The 20,073-nt window shown below is 40.5% G+C and overlaps 1 protein-coding gene across 2 annotated transcripts; it reads right to left on the reverse strand.

The window, feature by feature from the left end:
• Positions 1 to 36: 36 nt before the first annotated feature.
• Positions 37 to 18,828, reverse strand: crlf1a (cytokine receptor-like factor 1a). 2 transcript variants are annotated; one of them, XM_020652676.3, is made up of 9 exons: positions 18,392 to 18,828; positions 13,970 to 14,248; positions 12,221 to 12,350; positions 10,643 to 10,812; positions 4,530 to 4,687; positions 3,349 to 3,423; positions 3,163 to 3,256; positions 1,149 to 1,337; positions 37 to 1,032 (listed from the first exon to the last, which is right to left on the reverse strand). In XM_020652676.3, exons 1-9 carry the CDS (start codon positions 18,462 to 18,464, stop codon positions 1,016 to 1,018), a joined length of 1,185 nt encoding a protein of 394 aa, XP_020508332.1. In that variant the 5' UTR covers positions 18,465 to 18,828; the 3' UTR covers positions 37 to 1,015. The 2 variants fall into 2 exon arrangements, with proteins under 2 accessions (XP_020508332.1, XP_020508331.1); XM_020652675.3 differs by having other exon boundaries at positions 1,153 to 1,337; positions 18,392 to 18,827.
• Positions 18,829 to 20,073: the final 1,245 nt, after the last annotated feature.

A 20,073-nucleotide genomic window follows, 5' to 3' on the forward strand; every position in this document is an offset into this window, starting at 1 on the left:
TAGGTGTAGCAGGCCAAGAAACGCACTGTCCACATATGAGGAAAAAGAGGTCTGTTTATCATGTATCGGACTTTCACACAACTCATTCCCAAACTCTGTTTGTTTGTCAGCCTTTTTTTTTTCTTTACAACGTTAAAGATCATTAACAACTTCAGTCATTAATATGTCTTTACTAACTAAACATAACTTAGGAAATAAAACATAACTTTATACAGTTTTAAATATGCTGGTACAATTCAGTACAAAAATAAAGACAGTGAAACGTCTACACACACACACACACACACACACACACACACACACACACACACTCCAACGTGTCAGTCACATACATACTTTCACTCAGAAACACATGAACACTGGCTGAACCAGTTTGGCACATTTCCCACTCTTATTACAAAGCATGAATTAAAAATACTGGGCGATAGTTGGTCTTTTTTTTCTCTTAACATAGAACAACAGTGAAAGCTTTGGGTTTGGAATGTCCTCGGATGCTAAACAGCCACTAGATGGTGCTTTGGATCCATGGGGGGGAAATCAAATAAAACATCCCTGAATACTCTCAGAGGCTTGGACAATGCGTCCAAGTGTGTTCTCATCTCTTTTTTTGCGCAGGTTTAGAGCAAATATGTGTAAAAAAAGGAAAAAAAAGTCTTTAAGCATGCAATGGCATCCTTTGAGAAATCTGAGTGGTCTTTGTTGTCTCTTTTTCTTTTTCTAAAAAATTATACCAGGATTATCTGTGGTGAGTCCATCATTCTCTGCTGCACCTTTCTACGCCAAACACAGTTCTCATGTCGACAGGAAAAGACGCATTAGAAGAAGAACAATCCCACAGTTCCTCCTTGGATGTCCTCTCGTCTCCACAGCTGGTATTTGCACAAAATGTCCAGAGCGAAATGTCTTATAATTCCAGGATAAGAAAACAATCTCTCTTCTTATACACACACAGATAAAAATACACACACACTCCTTTTCTTGTCTTCTTTTCTGTTAAGTCAGCCTGTGCTAGGATTTATCCCCTGGAAGAACCTATGTAAAAAAAATCAAAAACAAATCTGTTACAAATCAGCATTCACAGGACAGATTTTTTTCGTGTATACTTTGTGCAGCCTGACGTCTGCGAGTCCCTGCTTCGCGATGCTTACCTACCTGGTTGCGAGCTTTATGCGACTTCTGCATCAGCACTCTCCACTGGTCGTACAACTTCATGGACATGCTGCTGCAGCCGTAGGCGTGTTTCCGCACCCAGCCGAAGAACTGCTTCAGCTCCCTGCGCAGGGTGGAGTTTGAGTCCCCGCTCGACTTCGAGTCACACGAGCCCGACATCAACCGCTCTGCAGGAAAGAAAGAAAGAGAAACAGACGGAAAGAGAGAGAATTAGGCTGGAGTCAGGCAGGCCTTTTGTGCTGTTCAGCAACAAAAAAAAAACAAGCTCATGTCAGCAGAAAATAAAAACAGACGAAAAGAAGTGAGATGAGTTTTGAAAACTACACTCTTGGAAATGGAATATGTTCTATGTCTATGCCAGTATTAGATACACTTGGAGGTATGAAATGTTCAGGCAGTACTACCCCCTGACCTCCATTGGATCTGTCTAGGACATATCCAATAATTGCTGGCGTTCATAGTATCTTCTGGGAAACCATTCAAGGAAAATTCATTGTTTTCTACCAAAGTTTTTTTTATCCTAGTCGTGTCCATCATTCCTACTAGTTGTGATAGTAGTGATAACTCACTGGCAGCACGCTCCATTGCAAAAAAACGTACAACGTTGTAGGCTACTTCTTTGTTCCCGGTTTTAGGTTTTACAATTTAAGGATATCTGACAACTGAAATCATTTCACGTCTTCTTTATTTCTGCATGAGCGTGACTTGGCATGGGCAAAAGCCAGAAAAAACTTACCAGAACTCTGACTGGCTAGTCTTCAGGCGATTGTGCAATGGTTGCGAATTTTAAGTCAGAAAAGATAAAGCCGATTTACCTACCGTCACAGACCTCAGCAAATCTAAATAATCCATCAACATTTTGGATGACTGCCAATTCCTTATGTGAAAAAAATAAAGGCTGAGAACCTCTTTCTAATTGTCATGGACTCTCTGAGAACAAAAAGCTTGTTTGTTTCGAATGAAAGTTTCATAGCTTCTGTTTTGTTTTTGATTTTCTTAATCCCACTCATTTGAATTCCACTTGTGATGCGTCTGATGTTCAGGCTCTGTCAAATCAGTATTTTACTTAACAGGAGTTAAAGTAAAATACTGATTTGGCAGAGCCTGAACGAGTACACAAAGCCTTCAGGCCCTTGGACGCAACAAAAGAAGGAGGCCCTGATAAATGGGAACATTACTTTTTTTAAAGTTAGCTGCAGATTTGATTGTTCCACCTTCGACACATATTCTTAATCCTTCTCTGGTCACTAATGTCATTACACAAATCTGAAATCTGCCTTTTGTTGTTCCCCTCTTTATGAATGGGGGGGACCCTACTATTTTAAATAACTACAAGGCCCATCTCAAACCTGTCCTGGCCAAGGATCTGGAAAACCCAGTGATTAGCTAAATTAGTTGTTTTTTTTAACATTAAACTTTCAATCTGGTTTTAGAAAATGACGCAGAAAAACATCAGCAGCTCTTAAAGTTTTTAATGGTTTTATAGACTGTATAGATAATAAGCAACATTGTGCAATCATCTTTATAGACCTGTCACTTTTGATTATGTAAACCATACAGTACTCAACCACAGACTGAATAAAGCAGGACGGTTCGATCAAACAGTTTTAAAAACTACCTTTAAATAGAACCCAGTGTGCGCAGGCAGAGGGCTGCACCTTTAGATGCAACTTAAACATCCAAGAGTCACTGTTTTTTTACCCATCATGTTTGGTTATGTAATAATTAGATAAGTGTGTATGTCGTCTAACAGCATCCACCATTTGAAAACTGCAAATATAAATCAGAAATTTCTAAAAGAAAAGTAAGGGTTTTAAAACAAAAAAAAGTGTGTCTCATTCTCCTTCAAATCTGCTGCTTTAATGTGGTGAACCAAAATCTGTGACGACTTTTAGAGGCAAATTTGCTCCTTTAAAACTGACCAAAATGATCCAAAAAGTATGAACAACCTTTGTGAGGAGATTAAAGGTGTGTGTAAGTGTGTGTTCTCACCGCTGTGTGGCGTGGAAGCAGCAGTAGGGTGGCTCCACTGGCTCCAGATCCCGGCTTTACGAGAGCCGTAGATTCCCACAGGGTTACAGCGAACCTGAAGAAAACACACAAAAAAAGTCGTCAACACCGACTAAATCACATTGTTTTTTTAAACATGAACTAAAACACACATTCGCTGTAACGTACCTGGACGAAATATACAGTTCCAGGTCTCAGTCCAGCCAGTCTACAAGATGTTTGATTCCCCACGTCATCCATCACCTAGGCGGAAAAAAAAGAGACACAAACACGGAGGATTTGAGCGCTGGAGGTCTGACCGCAGTATTAAATACCAATGGGAAAAAACTTAAACACAGGGCAGGATCAACAGGACCGCAAACCATGTACAGACCTAAACATCGCATGCACACCACATTGTTTAGTGGCTCCTGATCAGCGTGTTTATAAAAATATTTTCATGAAATGGTGCCTGCTGGGCAAAAATCTGCTCTTTATTACTTATTACAAAGCTGGATACACGGGAGAAATGAACACAGGAGCGTGCGCAGGTACTCAAACACACAGACAGGCGGCAGAAATAAAGAGAGGAAAATAGAGGAAGAAACTGCAGCTAATAATGTTGTCTTAATAGGCTCCACTTTCTCCCTGGCATTCGGTCTGTAAACAGTTGTTAAGAAGGACTAAAACAGAAAACAGAACATGGAAATTACAGGCATCAGAGCGCTAATGATGTGACACGAGGAAGCCAAATCTCTGAGTGTCTTTGCAGCCATGTTGAAGACATTAACAGCAGAGATGTATCCCTCCATTCCTCAGCATGACCTCATGATTAGGGCCGCTTCAGAGGGAAACAGCATTTTTGTTTTCACCACCAAACTCTTAAAGCCACTCGGATTTAAGTCTCATCCGTCCACCACCTCGCTCCACTCCCCGTCTTTCTTTCTTTTCCACTTTGCGAGCGAAGACTTGCTTATATTATATCGGTGTAATTCCCCCTTAATTACTGGAGAATCTTCACCCGTACCCAGAGGACTCGAATGAGTTCTGGGAAGCGCCATCTGCACAGCTAAAGGTCCCACACTGTATTTTTCATTCATTAAAAGTTAGAGCCCAAGTATACACAGTGGCTCTGGCCTGTGTTTTTCTCCTGATCAAAACCGTACTTGTAGATTCATGACTGATGAAAGTTTTTCAAACAGCCCAGCTATTAACTCATCTGGCAGAGGAGGCCTCAATCAGAGTAGATTAGAGGAGATCACAGCATTAGGATGAGAAACAGCTGGGCCATCGCTTTTATCGGCGCGTTTGCGAGAGACAAAAGAGAAGAGATTTATGTCCTCACAACTATGTGTGTCCTTGTCCTTTACCTTCCAATCTTGGCTGTCCTCCAGTCTGTAGCGGATCTGGTATTTGGCCTGAAACAGGAAATCTTTGAGAGCAGGCGGGGCCTCCCAGCGAACACTCAGCTGGTCCTCCAGCAGCCCGACACGGCTGACTGTCACACCCGATGGAGGGTCTGTGGTCACTGGAGGGAGAGGAGATGGAAAGGGAAGAATTTAAAAGATGAAAAATAAAAAAATACCACCAATTTAAAATATTTCTCCCTTGCCAAATATGAATATTAACTAGTTCTCTTGGTCATTAGTGATACGAAACCAAATGTCTTTTGGTTTGAGACATTTGTACATCTTCCTGGTCTCTTGAAAAAACGTGAAAAATGTTTTAATGAGGATAAGGATTTTCAAAATAAAGATTTAATGCAGCCCTAATCCCGTTAAATCCACCTTCAACAAGTCAGTCCCAGGATGGATCCAAACAGGTCCATAATAGTCTCTGACGTTACAATAATACTAACTGAATGCTGAATGCTGACACAATGATTCTGATGATTATTTTTGTGAGTTGTCCATAAAGTCCTTAATAGTGTGTTCTATAAGTTCTATTTCCATTTTTTGCATATTGTTTGAGACTTAGACTTTCCACTTGTAACATGCTAGAAAATTATAAATACTTATTCTAACTTCTAAACACTCCACTATGCTCCCGAGCTACTCAATAACTCTGCCGCTCTGTTTTTCTTTTTTTCTTTTTCTAAAATCAAAGCCTTTTCATTAAAAACAGCTTCTGTCTGCTGCTGAGAGAAGGTTAATAGGAGCTGTGAGAGCAATAAAATGGGTCTGAAAACCAAAACAATGAGCTGAAAGATACTAAAACGCTCTGTAAAGCTGAGGGTAACTGTAGAGCACATATTTAACAGGTCATTAATCAGTTGTTTATCATAAGGATACATAAATGTCTTTGACATGAGTGAGTACGTTTACATGGACTTGAGTATCCAGGGTTTGGTCAGGTTTTTTAAGGATCCTGTTTTTTGTGTCGTGCATGGAGCTGGAGAACTTCGAAAAAAATACTGTGGCATGTATACGCCTTACCCCGGTTTCTGACAGCTGCCGACTAACTGCGCAGGCCTCAGCCAAGTTACGTGTCAGAAAAACAAACACGGTGGCGGCAACGAGAGCGTCTTATTCTAGAGTGACGAGTTTTGTAGTTCGCTAATAAATGTGTGCATGTAAATGCCTTATCCTGAAACTCAGGGTAATAACCAGGATACTGAAGTCCATGTAAACCCACTCACTAAGATCATGTCAAAGGAGTTGAAGCTTGTTTTTGAGGGGAGGGGGGCTGTTCTGTCATAATCAGTGCAAGAAATATACAAACTGAGAATTCATGAGGGGGACACATGGTTGTTGTTTTTAAAAACTTACATTCATTTACAAGTTTATTTCTATCCAAAGATCTGAATGATACACTTCTGGTGGACAGATGGCCTTGATTAGCATTTTCATCCAAAGCTCCATAGCTTAGGGGCTTCTTTCTTCATCTCAGAGTTATATTTGCAGGGTCAAGCAATCCATTCAATTCCAATTGAAAGTAGCAGTAGTGATGTCTTAATGTGTAGGAGCACACTGGAGGCTTGTTGTGTGTTAGTGGAGGGATTCTTGGTCCTGAGTGCTTTCCAAGAGTTGACTTGTGTGAGTCTGAAGAGGCTTTTTCATCTGATAACTATTATGTTTCTCGACAAACAAACACATGGTGACAGACCATTATTTTAACTCTCTTCTCTTTCTTCTATGTTTTTATTTTAAAAATCAACACACATCAACGCGTGTTCATATTCATAATGTCATCCTTTACATGTAAACAAACTAGACGACCCAGGGGAAGGACGTAAACGAGAACGATTCAGAGGAGGGAAAAGTTTAAGATTGCGGCACGCATTAAACATTCTTGTATATTTTGATTTTCAAAATAAAAGTAAGGGAAAATGTAAGGAAATTAAAGTCATAGCTTATAGCAAAAAACATATTACAATGAAGAAAATAGCTGTCCTAATTAATGACACGTTCTGAAAATATCGACTTTAATGGTAAAAAAAACATTGTCAAAGTGCTTCTGTTAAAAAATAGTTGATGCACCTGCATGTTTTTACTTTACAAACTGCACAAAAAAAACATGCCTCTATCGAGTTAAAAAGTAAGATAAACAGCTTTGGTTAACTGGTGAGCTATCTCAAGGTGATAAAGTTGTTTTCTTATGTTCTTTTTGTCCCCCTTCTTTTACCACTTCCCTCATCTTTCTGAGAGGGGCACCGATAGCCCAGTGGTTAATGCGCGCCCCGTGTACGGAGGCTATAATCCTCCAAGCGGACGTCCCTGGTACGATTTTTGACCTGTGGCTCCTTTCCTGCATGTCTTTCTCTCCCCAATTTCTGACTCTATCCACTGTCCTATCTCTAAATTAAGGCATAAAAAAAGCCCCAAAATAAACCTTTGTTTAAGTTTTCAAGAGAGCTCATGATATCCTCCTACTGTTTAACACGGTGATTCAATTGTGTGAACAATACGGCAACAAAGGCAACAATTGACTGACTGACTGATGGAATTACAGCTGTCTGTCAAATGATTACATTTTTAAATCGCAATTAATTCCTACATTTCAATAGTTAATTGTGATTTATCACTTTTCTTTTGCATGTTTGAAATTCAAATTTGTTAGGCTCTTATTTTACATTTTTGTACTCTCTTAAACTGAGAGTAAATTACCTGCTGTTGCAATTATTACTGATTTTTAAATCCTTCTGGTATATCGAAGGTTACGATACTAACTTAACCATAGAAAAAAATAACTTGTTATGGATCAAAATCTAAAAGAAAACAGTTCAAAGAAACAGTAAAAAAGTGAAAAGTTTGATGTCATAATGTGGACATTACTTTTGACTCGTCAGCTGAGCTGGCAGAGAGGCTTTTTTTTAAGTCAATTGAGACATTCAAAGATGCAGCAGTGTTCTTTTCCATCACTATGACTACAGGGAGACACAGCGGATGCTTATCCACGGAGTGACAAAAGGTAGCGTGCGATTAATCGCTATTAAAAACTATGAATGCATTCATTTCAGACCTTAATAATCGATTGACTAGTTAACGCTGAAAGCCCTGGGAAGAATTGCAAAATGTTGACGTAGCATTTTTTTGTTTGGACTGTTCCTTTACAACATATACATTAAAGTCAAATTAACATAACATATGTTGTGTCATTCTTCATCACATCATCATCATCTCAGTCTGACACTTAATTCAAGTTCCCTCTCGTCTCCTGGTTTAGAGGGTTCCCCCCCGTGACTGTGGAATGCAGAGAAAACTGGAGGTGTTTCCGCCTCGCCTTCATAACTGATTAGACATGACCGTAGACGTGACTCACGGCAGCTCGACGCCGCGAGGTGTGGTTGCTGTGTTTTATGACCCGCCACTGTTGTGGAAACTGCTCAAGAATGGCCAGGGCAACCTGAGCGAAACAAAACGAATACACACGAGTCCAGAAACCGCCTACACTTCGCCTGGCTGTGTGTTTCTATACTGTTAGCAGGCCCTGCCCTGCCCTCAGGGTGTGTAAACAGGTGGGAGTGTGTGTGTGTGTGCGTGCGTGTGTGTGTGTGTGTGTGTGTGTGCGTGTGTGTGTGTGTGTGTGTGTGTGTGTGTGTGTGTGTGTGTGTGTGCATACATTAGTGAACGGAAAAGGATTACAGTTTGATGGAAGCTTGTTTCCTCGCTCGTGACATGTTCGCCTCTCAAACTCTATATGGTTTTCTCTCAGCACATTTCTCTCACACGTTGTTTGGAGCGTGTCAGGAGTCAACCAGGTGAAGAGCGCCAAGCTAATCATGTTGTATTATTTCAGGTCCAAGTCTTAAAGCCTCAAAGCTCATACTCCTCTGGCCTCGGGGGTCTGCAGCCGTCTCAGAGACGGGATTAGGTCCGGGGATCAGTCAGGAACATTCCAATGCTACATAAAAGGAGCTAGCCAGTGTTTTCTCTGTGTGTGTGTGTGCGTGTGTGTGTGTGTGTGTGTGTGTGTGTGTGTGTGTGTGTGTGTGTGTGTGTGTGTGTGTGTGTGTGTGTGTGTGTGTGCGTGTGTGCGTGTGTGTGTGTTTTTGTGTCCAGTGAGCATGAGTAAAGAGAAAATGTGCTCATCAAAGGGGAGGGCGTTTCCATTTGTCAAACACCTACGCCTGTCCAGGTGTGTGTTTGCATGTGTGTATGACTGCGAGGGTGTTTTTTTTTTTTTTTTTTTTTTTAGGGGGATAATGAGAAAAGAGGAGAATCTGTCTTGGTGCATGCTCCGTTTGCTTAAACAGCACTAAGCCAGGCAAGGAAGCCCAGAACAAAGCTTTAAAAGGAAACATAGCTCAGCTCCTACGAGCAGGAAGCTACAGGAATACCTGCATGGGGAATGATAATCTTATTCGACTTTCAAGAGGCTAAAGTTGGAGTTAGTCATGGTTATCAACCTGCTGGACACAAGATCATGTGAGGGGTCGCGAGATGATAAGCATTTGAATGTTTTCAGTTGCCTGATAGTATGGTAACATTTATAGGGATTTTTATTTGTCATCTTTGCAGTTCTATGTAAAGGCATGATTGTTTTTTTTGTAGGAATCCTATATTTAGGATTCAGAACAGAAGCAGGGAACAGCTAGCGTGGCTACATTCAGTGATTCAACGCTGAAAGAAATTTTCTGGCACTAAACTCCCTGTAAAACCACAAATTGTTGTTATTAAGGCTAAGGTTTTTTTAAATGGTTTCATAAAACAAGTAAAAACATGATAATTAAAATACTTATGAGATGCTGGAAGCTAAACTTTTATGTTTTGTGTTGCTTTTAACCCCTGCTTACAGTAGAGTCTCAACGCTCAGCTAATGCTAACCTTCAAAGTGAACGCAGAGAGACATGATGCCAATCTCATCCAACTCTTGCTTCAGGGGGGGAAAAAAAAGCACATTTACTTAAATGTCTTACTTCATCTTCAAATCAGCTCATTTTACAAAAAGAATATTCATCAAAAAACTGCATTCAAGAGCCAAGTTCGCTAGACGAGGATTTGCATTGATGACTTTGACTGGATAACATTTGTATTATATTCAAACTTTATTTAACCAGGAGAAAACTCGTTGAGGGGCTTTTTACGTTGGTGCAGCGGTTAACGCTGTTGCCTCACAGTAAAGAGGTTCCAGGTCTGAATCTCTATCTGACAGGCCCTCTCTGTGTGGACTGTGTATGTTCTCCTTGTACACAAGTGGGTTCTCTCCGGGTCCTCCAGCTTCCTCCCACAGTCCAAAGACATGTTGCTTCTAAATTGGCCGTATGTGGGAATGTGAGGGTGGCTGCTTGTCTGTCTCTATATTTATTTTTATTTTTTTATATAGTCATTATATGTCAGTCCAGGGTGTACCCCGCCTCTCACACAATGAAAGCTGGGATCGACTAGAACCCACTTTAATGAGGCTGTACTAATTGTTGCTGCCAGACGTCGCTCGGTATGTATATCTCAGTCAAAGTGATGAGGGACAGACGGAAGAGATAAATAAAAAATGATGTATTCAACTGTTTTTCACCCTTACAACATTTCAAAATAAGTGTGGATCAGCTTTTGTAAACATTTCGCCATATTCCACTCCTCACTCTGTGATATATCACCTGGTGTTTCTTAGCAAGGCAGGTCGATTACATAAAACGCACTGCTTCATAAAAATTCAAATTCCCCTCTGTGTGAATATTGTTTGAGTTATTTCACATAATAAGTACACAGCTCAAACAACATAGGAAATCAGGGTTTTTTAGGCATTTTACTGCAGGAAGGTTAAATAACTTTATCTAATAAGGGAGCATTTGGTTTAAAGTAAGGGGTATAATGGTTCAAAGAGGGGAAATTTACTCAATCTGTCAGTGATTTACGATGAACAAGTCTTTGCCATATGCCTCTGCATTGTTTTTTAATGGGCTACGAGTCTAAAAGGCTTGTATCATTTGTCCTGCGTGAGAGCCCCGAGGCTTTATTGACACAGAGATCTAAGCTGTAAAAAAAAAAAAAAAAAACACAAGACAAACAAAAGAGTGTCAAAGTTCACCTCTTCTCACACTCACCCACGTCTAAGATGTCGAGAGTGATGACATCAGAGGTAGCTTGCCCAAGCTGGTTGGAGGCCTCCACCCAGATCTCGTAGGGTGTGAAGAGATGCAGGTCCCGGGTGATGCTGCAGGAGTACGGCTGTGAATGAGTATAATCCTCGCACTCCTTCTCCTTACCGTACCATCTGGCGGGGAACAGAAAATATTAATCCTCGAATAATTCATGTGAGGTCGAATTTATTGCACTGTGTTTCGGGTTAAGAGTTGATCTGGCACAAGTGGTTTTAGTTAGTCCTTATTTACACTAAGCGGACTGCCGTAAGTCATTTCCATGCAGTTGGCAACCCTATGGGCACTGCATGTCAAGCCATTTCCCTTTTGGTTGTTTTTTTTTTTCGTAACTTCTGATTTAATTATTAAAAAATGTGAAAAGAGCTTACAACCCATCTGAAACTCATTTTCAAAATGCATCATTCCCAGACAAAAAAAAAGAAGCTTTTTTGTAATTCTAATAAAATTTGTCTTTTCCCTAAATAAAGCACTTTCACCCTCCAGCAACTGCTGAACATATTCTATTTTTTTTTTTTACGATCATGGTCTGCCAAAGAGATAAAATATTTTGTCCTCTTTCCAGCCCAGCTTAAGCTTGCGTCTTGTTACTTTTGAGGCATGAAACTACCAAGTAACATGTTATGAAATATGATGATTTTGAGCTGGAACAATGAGCGCGTGGAGTAGAACATTTGACCCATTTTAACCCCACGGCTGGTTTTATTTGGTGGTTACTTCATTTCACATTCTCATGGCATAGCTACATATTAGAAGCTGTAATTTCAGAATAAACAAGGTTAACCCAGACGTGTGATCAGCTGACCTTTGACTAAATCCCTTAATCATTACATTTCATCATGGCAGACAACTTTGTTCGGCTCCTTTCTTCTGAAGCCATGTTCAGGCTCCTACACTGGTGTTACAACTTTTAAAAGGAACATAGCGTCATTTTTTTGTTTTTTTTAAGATTTCATAAACTACATTATGTCATGGAGTTAGCCCAGCCTTCCCCACTCTGCTAAAGTCCCTCCTGGATGACGCTATATGGAGAGTAAGGTTAATTTTAGCATACACGCTATGTCATTACTGCATTAGGGGAAGTTTACACTGTGGCAACCAAAACCAAACGTGTTGCTCCAAATGATGACATATTGGTTAAGCCATCATCCAACTTGCTTTCCCAAGCTAATATGAAAGTACTGAAGGTTTCAACAAAAGAATAGTATGACCTTATCTTCTGGTGAAAAAAACATTTTAGTGACAGAGAGAGCATCCCCGTAACCATAGCAATGAGGAGGTGATCGAATGATAAAGAGGGCATGTACTATTGATTGATCAATTTTAGCCCCTTTTTTACAACTAGATAGCGCACATTTTCAATATTTGGCTATAGCTACCAAGTTAATTATTAACATAAGGTCGTTTGCTGTTAGCTGGTGGCAAACGGTGATCGGCACATCTATCACATCTATCAGGTTGAAAAGTTAACTCAGTAACTCCAAGAAAAAGCAGATTTTTCAGAGTCTGTGTTCATATATATACCTGAGTTTGTACTTGAGTCTGTACTGCGTGCTAATGTTGGTCTCTCCCTTTCCTCCTGGAGCCCAGCTGCAAGTCAGGTCTTTGGTGTTCCTGGACCAGCAGGTCAGAGTGACCGGCTTCTCTGGCGGCACTGGGGCAGAAAGAGGGGCAAATGGTAAAATTAGGGAGAGACAATAAGTAAGAGAAAGAAGAAGAAAATACAGAGAAGAGATGGTAGAAAAAGAAAACGATGGAGGAAGGAAGCAGTCACCTCCAGCCATTACTTCAGCCCTGTCCTCCTGAGTGTAATGCACCCACTGGTGATGTTCCTCAGTAAATGGCCTGTTTTTTCTTAATTGGTGTGTTCTCCTGTGTGTGTGTGTGTGTGTGTGTGTGTGTGTGTGTGTGTGTGTGTGTGTGTGTGTGTGTGTGTGTGTGTGTGTGTGTGTGTGTGTGTGCTCACTGATTTGGTCAGACTCAGGATCCCTGCCAACATTCCTCGTCTCTCAGAACACATGGTGCTCAACAGCAGTGTCGCACAGAGATTAGGATCCTGACTGCATCTCCTTGTGTGTGTGTGTGTGTGTGTGTGTGTGTGTGTGTGTGTGTGTGTGTGTGTGTGTGTGTGTGTATCAAGCACATATTTATCTAAATTTAGTCTAATCCTTTTACTCCAAAAATAACTGTTTTCACTCTAACACCTCTCACAGTCTTTACAATCACTTGCATGTTGTTGTTGGGTTTTTTTTTCATTTGACCTGCAAGAAAAAATGTTAGCGAGCAAAGTGTGTCTGCGGTTTGTGGGAGTGAGAGAGACATGTTTTCCTAACTTTGCAAAGACCTGTTTCAGAGTATTAATCAGATGGTTATAGAGATGTGTTATGTCTTTAGAAGCTTTTATAAAAAGTACAAGCCAATACTTTGAAATAATAAGCCAATAGTCCTTTGTGAACATCACAGCTCATGTATAAAGACCTCTTGGTTTAGCTTGTCCTTAGTAAACACCTCAGGTCAGGTCACACCTACCCATTCACACACTGATGGCAGAGGCTGCTATATAAAGTGTCTATCATTATTAGCTTATTCATATTCATACACTGCTGACGTAACAGCGGGAGCAATTTGGCCTGACCAAGGACACATGGAACATGTAGCTGCAGGAGCTGGGGATCTGAAAAGTTCAAGTAAGCTAAGCTACATGCTAAAACTTTGAAACATTAGAATATTTACCGTCTTTCCATCAAACTCTTTACAAGGAAGCTACTTGTGGCCAAGAATGAGAAACTAATTTGACTGTCACAAAACAAAACTGTTAAATATGTTTTTGATCGCCTAAGTACAGATAAGTGACATGAATAAATAAAGAAATGGATAAAGTAAATGGTTTGAAATGAATAATGAAAATACTGGTCCTCATAAATCCAGAAGTACAAACACGTGTCTTTCTAAAGTGACCCATGGCCTATGAGTGATAGTGCGAGTAATGGACCACACAGGAGGCCTCCAACTAGCCTGAAGGCAGGAATACTAAACATAAAATACAACCTGACTGTGTTGGGACACTAAAAAAAACCTACCCTTTACTTGTTGTTTTCCCTCACTTGTTCTCCCCCCTTTACCTCTAAAGTATGCAATCAATCTTTTATATTCATGCAGCATCTCTCAGTCCTTTTCAAAGCCATTTTTTTAATTCAATAAAATGATGAACCTCCACACATGAAACAAAGCTCAAAACAAAAACAAAAAAAAACCTGAAGAACTTTAACTTACTCCCGACGTAGAGGCAGGACCCTGCCAGGATGTGCCCCTTGTGGTTGTGACAGACCAGGTTGTCTCCAGACGTCTGCCTTGAGGCGTTGAGTCCTGCCAGCGTCACACTGAGGTTGGTCGGGCTCAGCACTTTGTACATGGAGCTGGGCAGCTGCTGACCGTTGAGCGTCCAAAACAGAGAGCTGGCGTGGATTTTGAGGTCGGGATGGACCCAGCAGCTGACGGTCAAGTTGGACCCCATGCGGAGGACGGGGTCCTGGGGGTAGATTAGTGCTACATCTGAAAGGGGGCAGAAGAAGAGAGTGGTTGAGTGCTTTAAAGCACATATCCTAATGTACTCTTCTTATATATTCAGCATGCTAACAACATTTAGCCTTTGCCGTTCTGGTCTGGATGTCTTAGGCTACGAAAATAAACCTTACGTCATGGTGATGTCATCAAAAGGTATGAGTTAGGTTTGGATAAAAAAAAAACATGTACATTTGGAGTTGAAGGTATGAGTGTTTACCCTGCAAAGGCATTCTAATGAGAGAAGCTAGTACAGGTGCATTATTGGATATGTAGGATCCAGTTTTGGGGGGTCTTGGCCCTACCGAAAAATATAGAATATCTTGACCTCTGCTTTGATCTTTGATTTTGACCATCTTTTTTTTTTTTTAAACCCACTTTTTCATGCCCCTAAGCTTCATAGCAGTGACATAGTGTACCACTGGAGCCTCTTAACACTCCACATAACTAGATTGACAGCCAAGCAGGTCGGAATAGCTGTCAGGTCCCTCATTTCCAAGGTTTTGCATTCAAATTATTTCGCAAAACAAATGTGATGTCTACTTCAGGAGAAGAACCATAAGAACAAAGTCAACACGGCTGCTACTAAATAGGATGTGAATGCTGTGGTTTGTTTCTTGCCTTACAGTCCCAGCATGCAGCTGTGGTTACAGTATGAGACTACAAAGACAATCGAGGCAAAGTAAATGTTCATAGTCCGAGATAACCTGTGTCAAGATCGCTTGATGTAAGAGGTCGAATTTTGTTCTGCAACATGATAAAACGTGAGGAAAGGTTGAAATCCATCGAAGGAACTGGAATGTCTTTCCCTACTGCTGTGTTTTTTCTGAATGATCTTGATGTGATGTCATTTTTTTTCAGCGGCCTCCCAGGGGGGGGAAACGACATTTCGTCTTCTAAAGTAACAAACAAGAAACTAGTGGCAGACTTTTTGCACTCACGACATGTAAACACGGCACAAGAATGGAAATATTTTGTCTGATCGAAGATTTTATTTTTTTTTTATTTTATTTTTTTTAATGTTGCCCACCTCAGTAGCCCTCCCGTTAAAAACACGTAGGTAAGATGACGTCGGTGCAGAAATGACTAAGCGCTGAGCGCACCAACACTTTGTCAGACCACTACAAATCCTTGCCCGGGGGCCATGTCTTTTCAGCTGCCAGCCTTCTTACGCTGACAGACATTGTGTTCTCTTTCATGGAGGAGCCGCCTTTGAAGAAATTCATTCAGCCGTATCTCCACACTGATTTTCATATCGTAACCCTGACACAACACTTGCACACACGAGAACACAAACAAACACAAACAAAAAGGGCAAAAGAAAAAGTGTGTCTGTGTGTGTGTGTGTGTGTGTGTGTGTGTGTGTGTGTGTGTGTGTGTGTGTGTGTGTGTGTGTGTGGGTGGGTGGGGGGTTGTCTTTTGTTACTGGATACAGTGAACTCAAAGGGTGCAGTGATTAGCCAATAATATGCCGATCCAGCTGAATAACAAGCAGCGTTTATGTATTTGGGGCGTAAGGAGGTGAAGAGAAGCCCCCCCCCCCCCCCCCCCTCCCATCTGACACCAAATTTAACACTACAGTGAAAGACACAATTACTGCTGTTTATTGTTTCTACTTGACACGTTCACTGGAGGAAATGGCTTGTAAATGTTATTTGTTTGAAGAGGCTGTTTGAAGCACAGCTCCGTTAATACAGAGGGGGGAATTATTTGGCCAAAGACGGAGGACTCCGAAAAACATTTTCATGGACTGAAAACACTTTTTTTTTTTTAATAAATGCTGTAAGTCTTCAAAAAGCTACACGCTTTCCTCCCCTCCTGCGTCTTAAAAGAACTATCCACACTCCTCTCATCCGCGCAGCAGCTCAAAAGAGAGCTTCAACTTTTCTCTGTGTGCTCGACAATAGACGTGCATGTGAAAACGTTTTGAGGGGCCGGTGTGGACGAGCCAAGTGGAGGAAGTCACGCAACATTTAGTGACAATGAGCCGTGCAACAGCAACTTTTCAAGAGAGATGAAATACATGCATTTGTATGTGTGTTTTTTTATTTATTACGGTTAGCATTTTACATCATAAAACTGTTCCTTCAATCTAGAGAGAGGATATATTTGTTTAAACTTCACATAAATCGAGGCACAAGCAGGAAAAATAAGACAAAGAGGGAACTAAGTTGAATCTTTAGTGAAAAGCTTCTCAAGTGTTTAAAAGGTAAAACACTTTGAACGATATTATCACATCCAACATAAATACTTCTTTATTCACTGACAAATCAACTCAAAATTATGAGCAGCACTAAAATCTAATTACATGTTGGCAAGAAAAGTTCCACATTCAAACTGTTCTATTTCAGTGGCATCTGCAAACCACAAAACACAGTATGGGCAGGGGAAGCACCCCTTCATTATTACAGTGAATAAAACAGTAACGACCAATTAGGCCCTGTAATAAACAGCAGGGCAGCTTGGGATCACAGCCCATTGTCTCCTCTAAGCCCCTGAAACTACACTTTCTTTTATTAGTGCCTTTCAAACAGGATGAATAACAGGAGATCCTTTCAGAGGAGCTGCTCTCCGCCAGTGAGCTCACCATAAAAACTAATCCAGCCACTTAAACGGGGAAGAGGACATAACTTTGATTTATTTATGTTACTGTGCATTAAGCTGCCGGTTAACATTCTCCAAAACCCGAGCGAGTGATGTCACTGTTTTGTTGCGGTCCGTGAAGCCCTCTCACCCCTTCCATGTGTTAAACGAATTATGGGCCGACTTGTTGAAATTCAGCCTCCTGGGAGATGAGTTTTGTCTCTGCGGGGATACAACAGCTAGACCTCGACAGGAGAGCATCAATAACACGAGGTGTCAGGTGGACACAGTGGCACTGGTACTTCTCTCTAAGTGTGCAGTATCTCACGAGCAAGTGAGGCCTCATTATGTAAGGCGGCTTAGAAAAAGAATCTGTTATTTCTCATTGGGAATATATTTTTCCCCCACTTAGATATTGCTGTGAATCGACTTCTGTGTGCCTGCATGGATTTTACATTGTGCAGATTCTACCCTCCTATACAGACGATTGAAACCCTTTATCTTTATCATCCTCAAGTGGAGTTAAAGTGGCGTTGAGGTTGTTTTTTAAAACCTTCATTAATGTCCCAATATTATGGCCATAAAAAATATCATCAAGGCTTTAAACTTTTAAGCAATGTTAGCACTGAAAAACATACTAAGACAACAATTTCATCATTATAATAATAACCTCTTCATTGCTTATGAATAATGCTTTTATCCCATATTGATAAAGTCATTTAATGGCATATGTTGTATTTGAAATGTTGCTATTGACAAATACCATCCTTAGATTATCAATCAATCAACAAATCTTTAATTGTAAAGGAACAAAAACTTTATTTTAACAGGCACAGACCTCGAGCAGAACTAAACTCAGCATGCCTCTATAATTAAACATATCTTTGCTTTTAGTGTTTTTGTACAGTTTTATAGACATATCCTTCTTCAAGATTGATTCCTTCCATAGCCAGTCAATTTTGTTGTTTTACTTTTATATTTCTAATTTAGTGATTAAATCCTTTATGATATAGCCACGGTCGCTTTGACATAGCTTTTATGGATTTTGTAGTGACTGCATAGACTAATAGACTTTTAAATTGTAGGCATATTCGAACCCCGTGGTTAACTGAAATATTCAATTATCAGCGATTGACGCTCGAAGTTTATCGACACATTTTGCATGGATTAAAAACTTTCTAAAACAGTATAGCCTACACATTACTGCCTCATTATGGCTTGTGTGATGTTCTCTGTTTCCTTTTATATTTCTCTTAAGAAGTGTTCTAAGAAATGATTGATGTAGGGAATATTTGTTTAATAGCTCTTGGAGGTTATTTAGTGTTTGCATGCAGGAATAACCTGCTGTCAAAACCCAAGTTTGTATTATCGTTAAGATGCATACTAGAGTATAGGTTAGTGACACATACAGCTGTTTGCAGTAAGATCCTTGGTTGACCCATGGATTGAACTGATTTTAGTGGACTAAAAACACACCCCATACCCCAACCCTTAATTCGCCACAGTGAGACCCTGACTTTGCGCATCGATGGACATCTGTGTGCTACTTACGTGTGGACAAGGTCAGCACGCCGGGGATGTTCAGCATGAGGAAAACCAAGCAGATATCCAAGACGGTTTTCATGTTTCCCACAGTTTTGCTTTATGTCTCTCCTGATTCCTCGTCCTCGTGGTGTTGTGATGTCGCCTTCTTCTCGATCTGGGAGAGAAATTACGCACAGTGGGAAGAGGAAAAACAGCCCGGGTTCAAGCTGAGTGCTCCGGATTTTTTTTTTTTTTTTTTTTTTTTTTTAATCGAACAAGACAACTCTCAGGAGTGAAGGGGCGCGGGAGAAAACGTGTGACCCGGTGGATAAAGTCCCTCCTGAGGACCCATAAGGCCACTCGTCCTTCTGTAAAAGCCAAAAGAGTGAGTATAACGAGTTGTGTCTGCAGTCGTTTCTCCTCTTAATGCTTCCTGCAGCTCAATCACACACAAGTTCATACTTCTTATGCCCCTCCCCTCTCCCTCTCTCTTCCCACACACAGTCATAGTCACAGTCATATCCCCCTCTTTCCGTCCTTTCACTGCTCCTTTCTTTTTCTTTTTTCTTTTTTTCTTTCTCTCCCCCCTTCAGTGATGGGTTGGTAGGGGAGTCAGGGCCATTCACTTTCACTGAATCACCCTGTCTCTGTTTCTTTCCATGCCTCAGGTCCCTGCTTTACAGTTTTTCACCATAGGAGACTATTGAGCCTCTGAGAGTTACAGGAAAGGTTTACAAATCCTAAATTGTCCTTTTCCCTTTCTCTCATTTCTTTGAGCTAAACCCCGTTTTTCACACACAAGAAACTCTTTGTACCCAATACAATTAATTTCTCTTTGGATACCGGTTTTGATCCAGATATGATTGACAGGTCTGTATTATGGTGTGTTGAATTAAATGTGAAACCGTAGGACATTGTAGCGCTAATATCCCCTTAACTCTTTTACAGTTAATCTTCCCTTTATGTCAAAGAGGTTGCTTTATTAAACAAACACGGTTATCTTAAAAAAACTAGTCACAACACAACACTCTCATACCGTTTTCTGGCCTGTGACTTTCACAATACACCAATTCTAGTGTGTGTGTGTGTGTGTGTGTGTGTGTGTGTGTGTGTGTGTGTGTGTGTGTGTGTGTGTAGTGTGTGTTTGAGTCAGTTAACCAGAGGACATTTAAGCCAACATTAATATTACACATTTTTTTCTCTTACAATGTAAAAGGGGAATCAATAAGACATCTAGCTGCTGTTTGTATAGTTGTGCATTATACAACAAAACTTGTATTTCCATCATTAGGTAGATCATTTCGATTTTTGCAGCAGGTTTAATTATTAGTCAGACTTTGAGTCGATGGTTTAGGTTAACTTTCACACCAACTTAGAGGTCTAAACTCATCACTAACATTAAACTGATGAATTCTGGGATAAAGTTGACAATGTTGCCATGAATTCTATGTAAATTAAAATCCTTGGGGGGGAAAAAAAATCATGGTTGATCATCAGGCTTCTTACCCCACCACAGTCCAGCAGATAATGTTGAAGAAAACATGTATATAAGATTTTTTTTGGGGGGGTATTACAATACAAAGGAACATTGTCCACGCAAGCGTCGCTCTTGGTTCTAAAAAGTTCGTCTTAAAATGGAAACTCAGCATCCCTCACTGTAATATTCCATATTAAACACGACCCTGTGGTTTCTTGTCAGGGGATGAAAC

Source organism: Labrus bergylta, chromosome 18, assembly GCF_963930695.1.
Source record: "Labrus bergylta chromosome 18, fLabBer1.1, whole genome shotgun sequence".
Classification (NCBI taxonomy): Eukaryota; Metazoa; Chordata; class Actinopteri; order Labriformes; family Labridae; genus Labrus; species Labrus bergylta.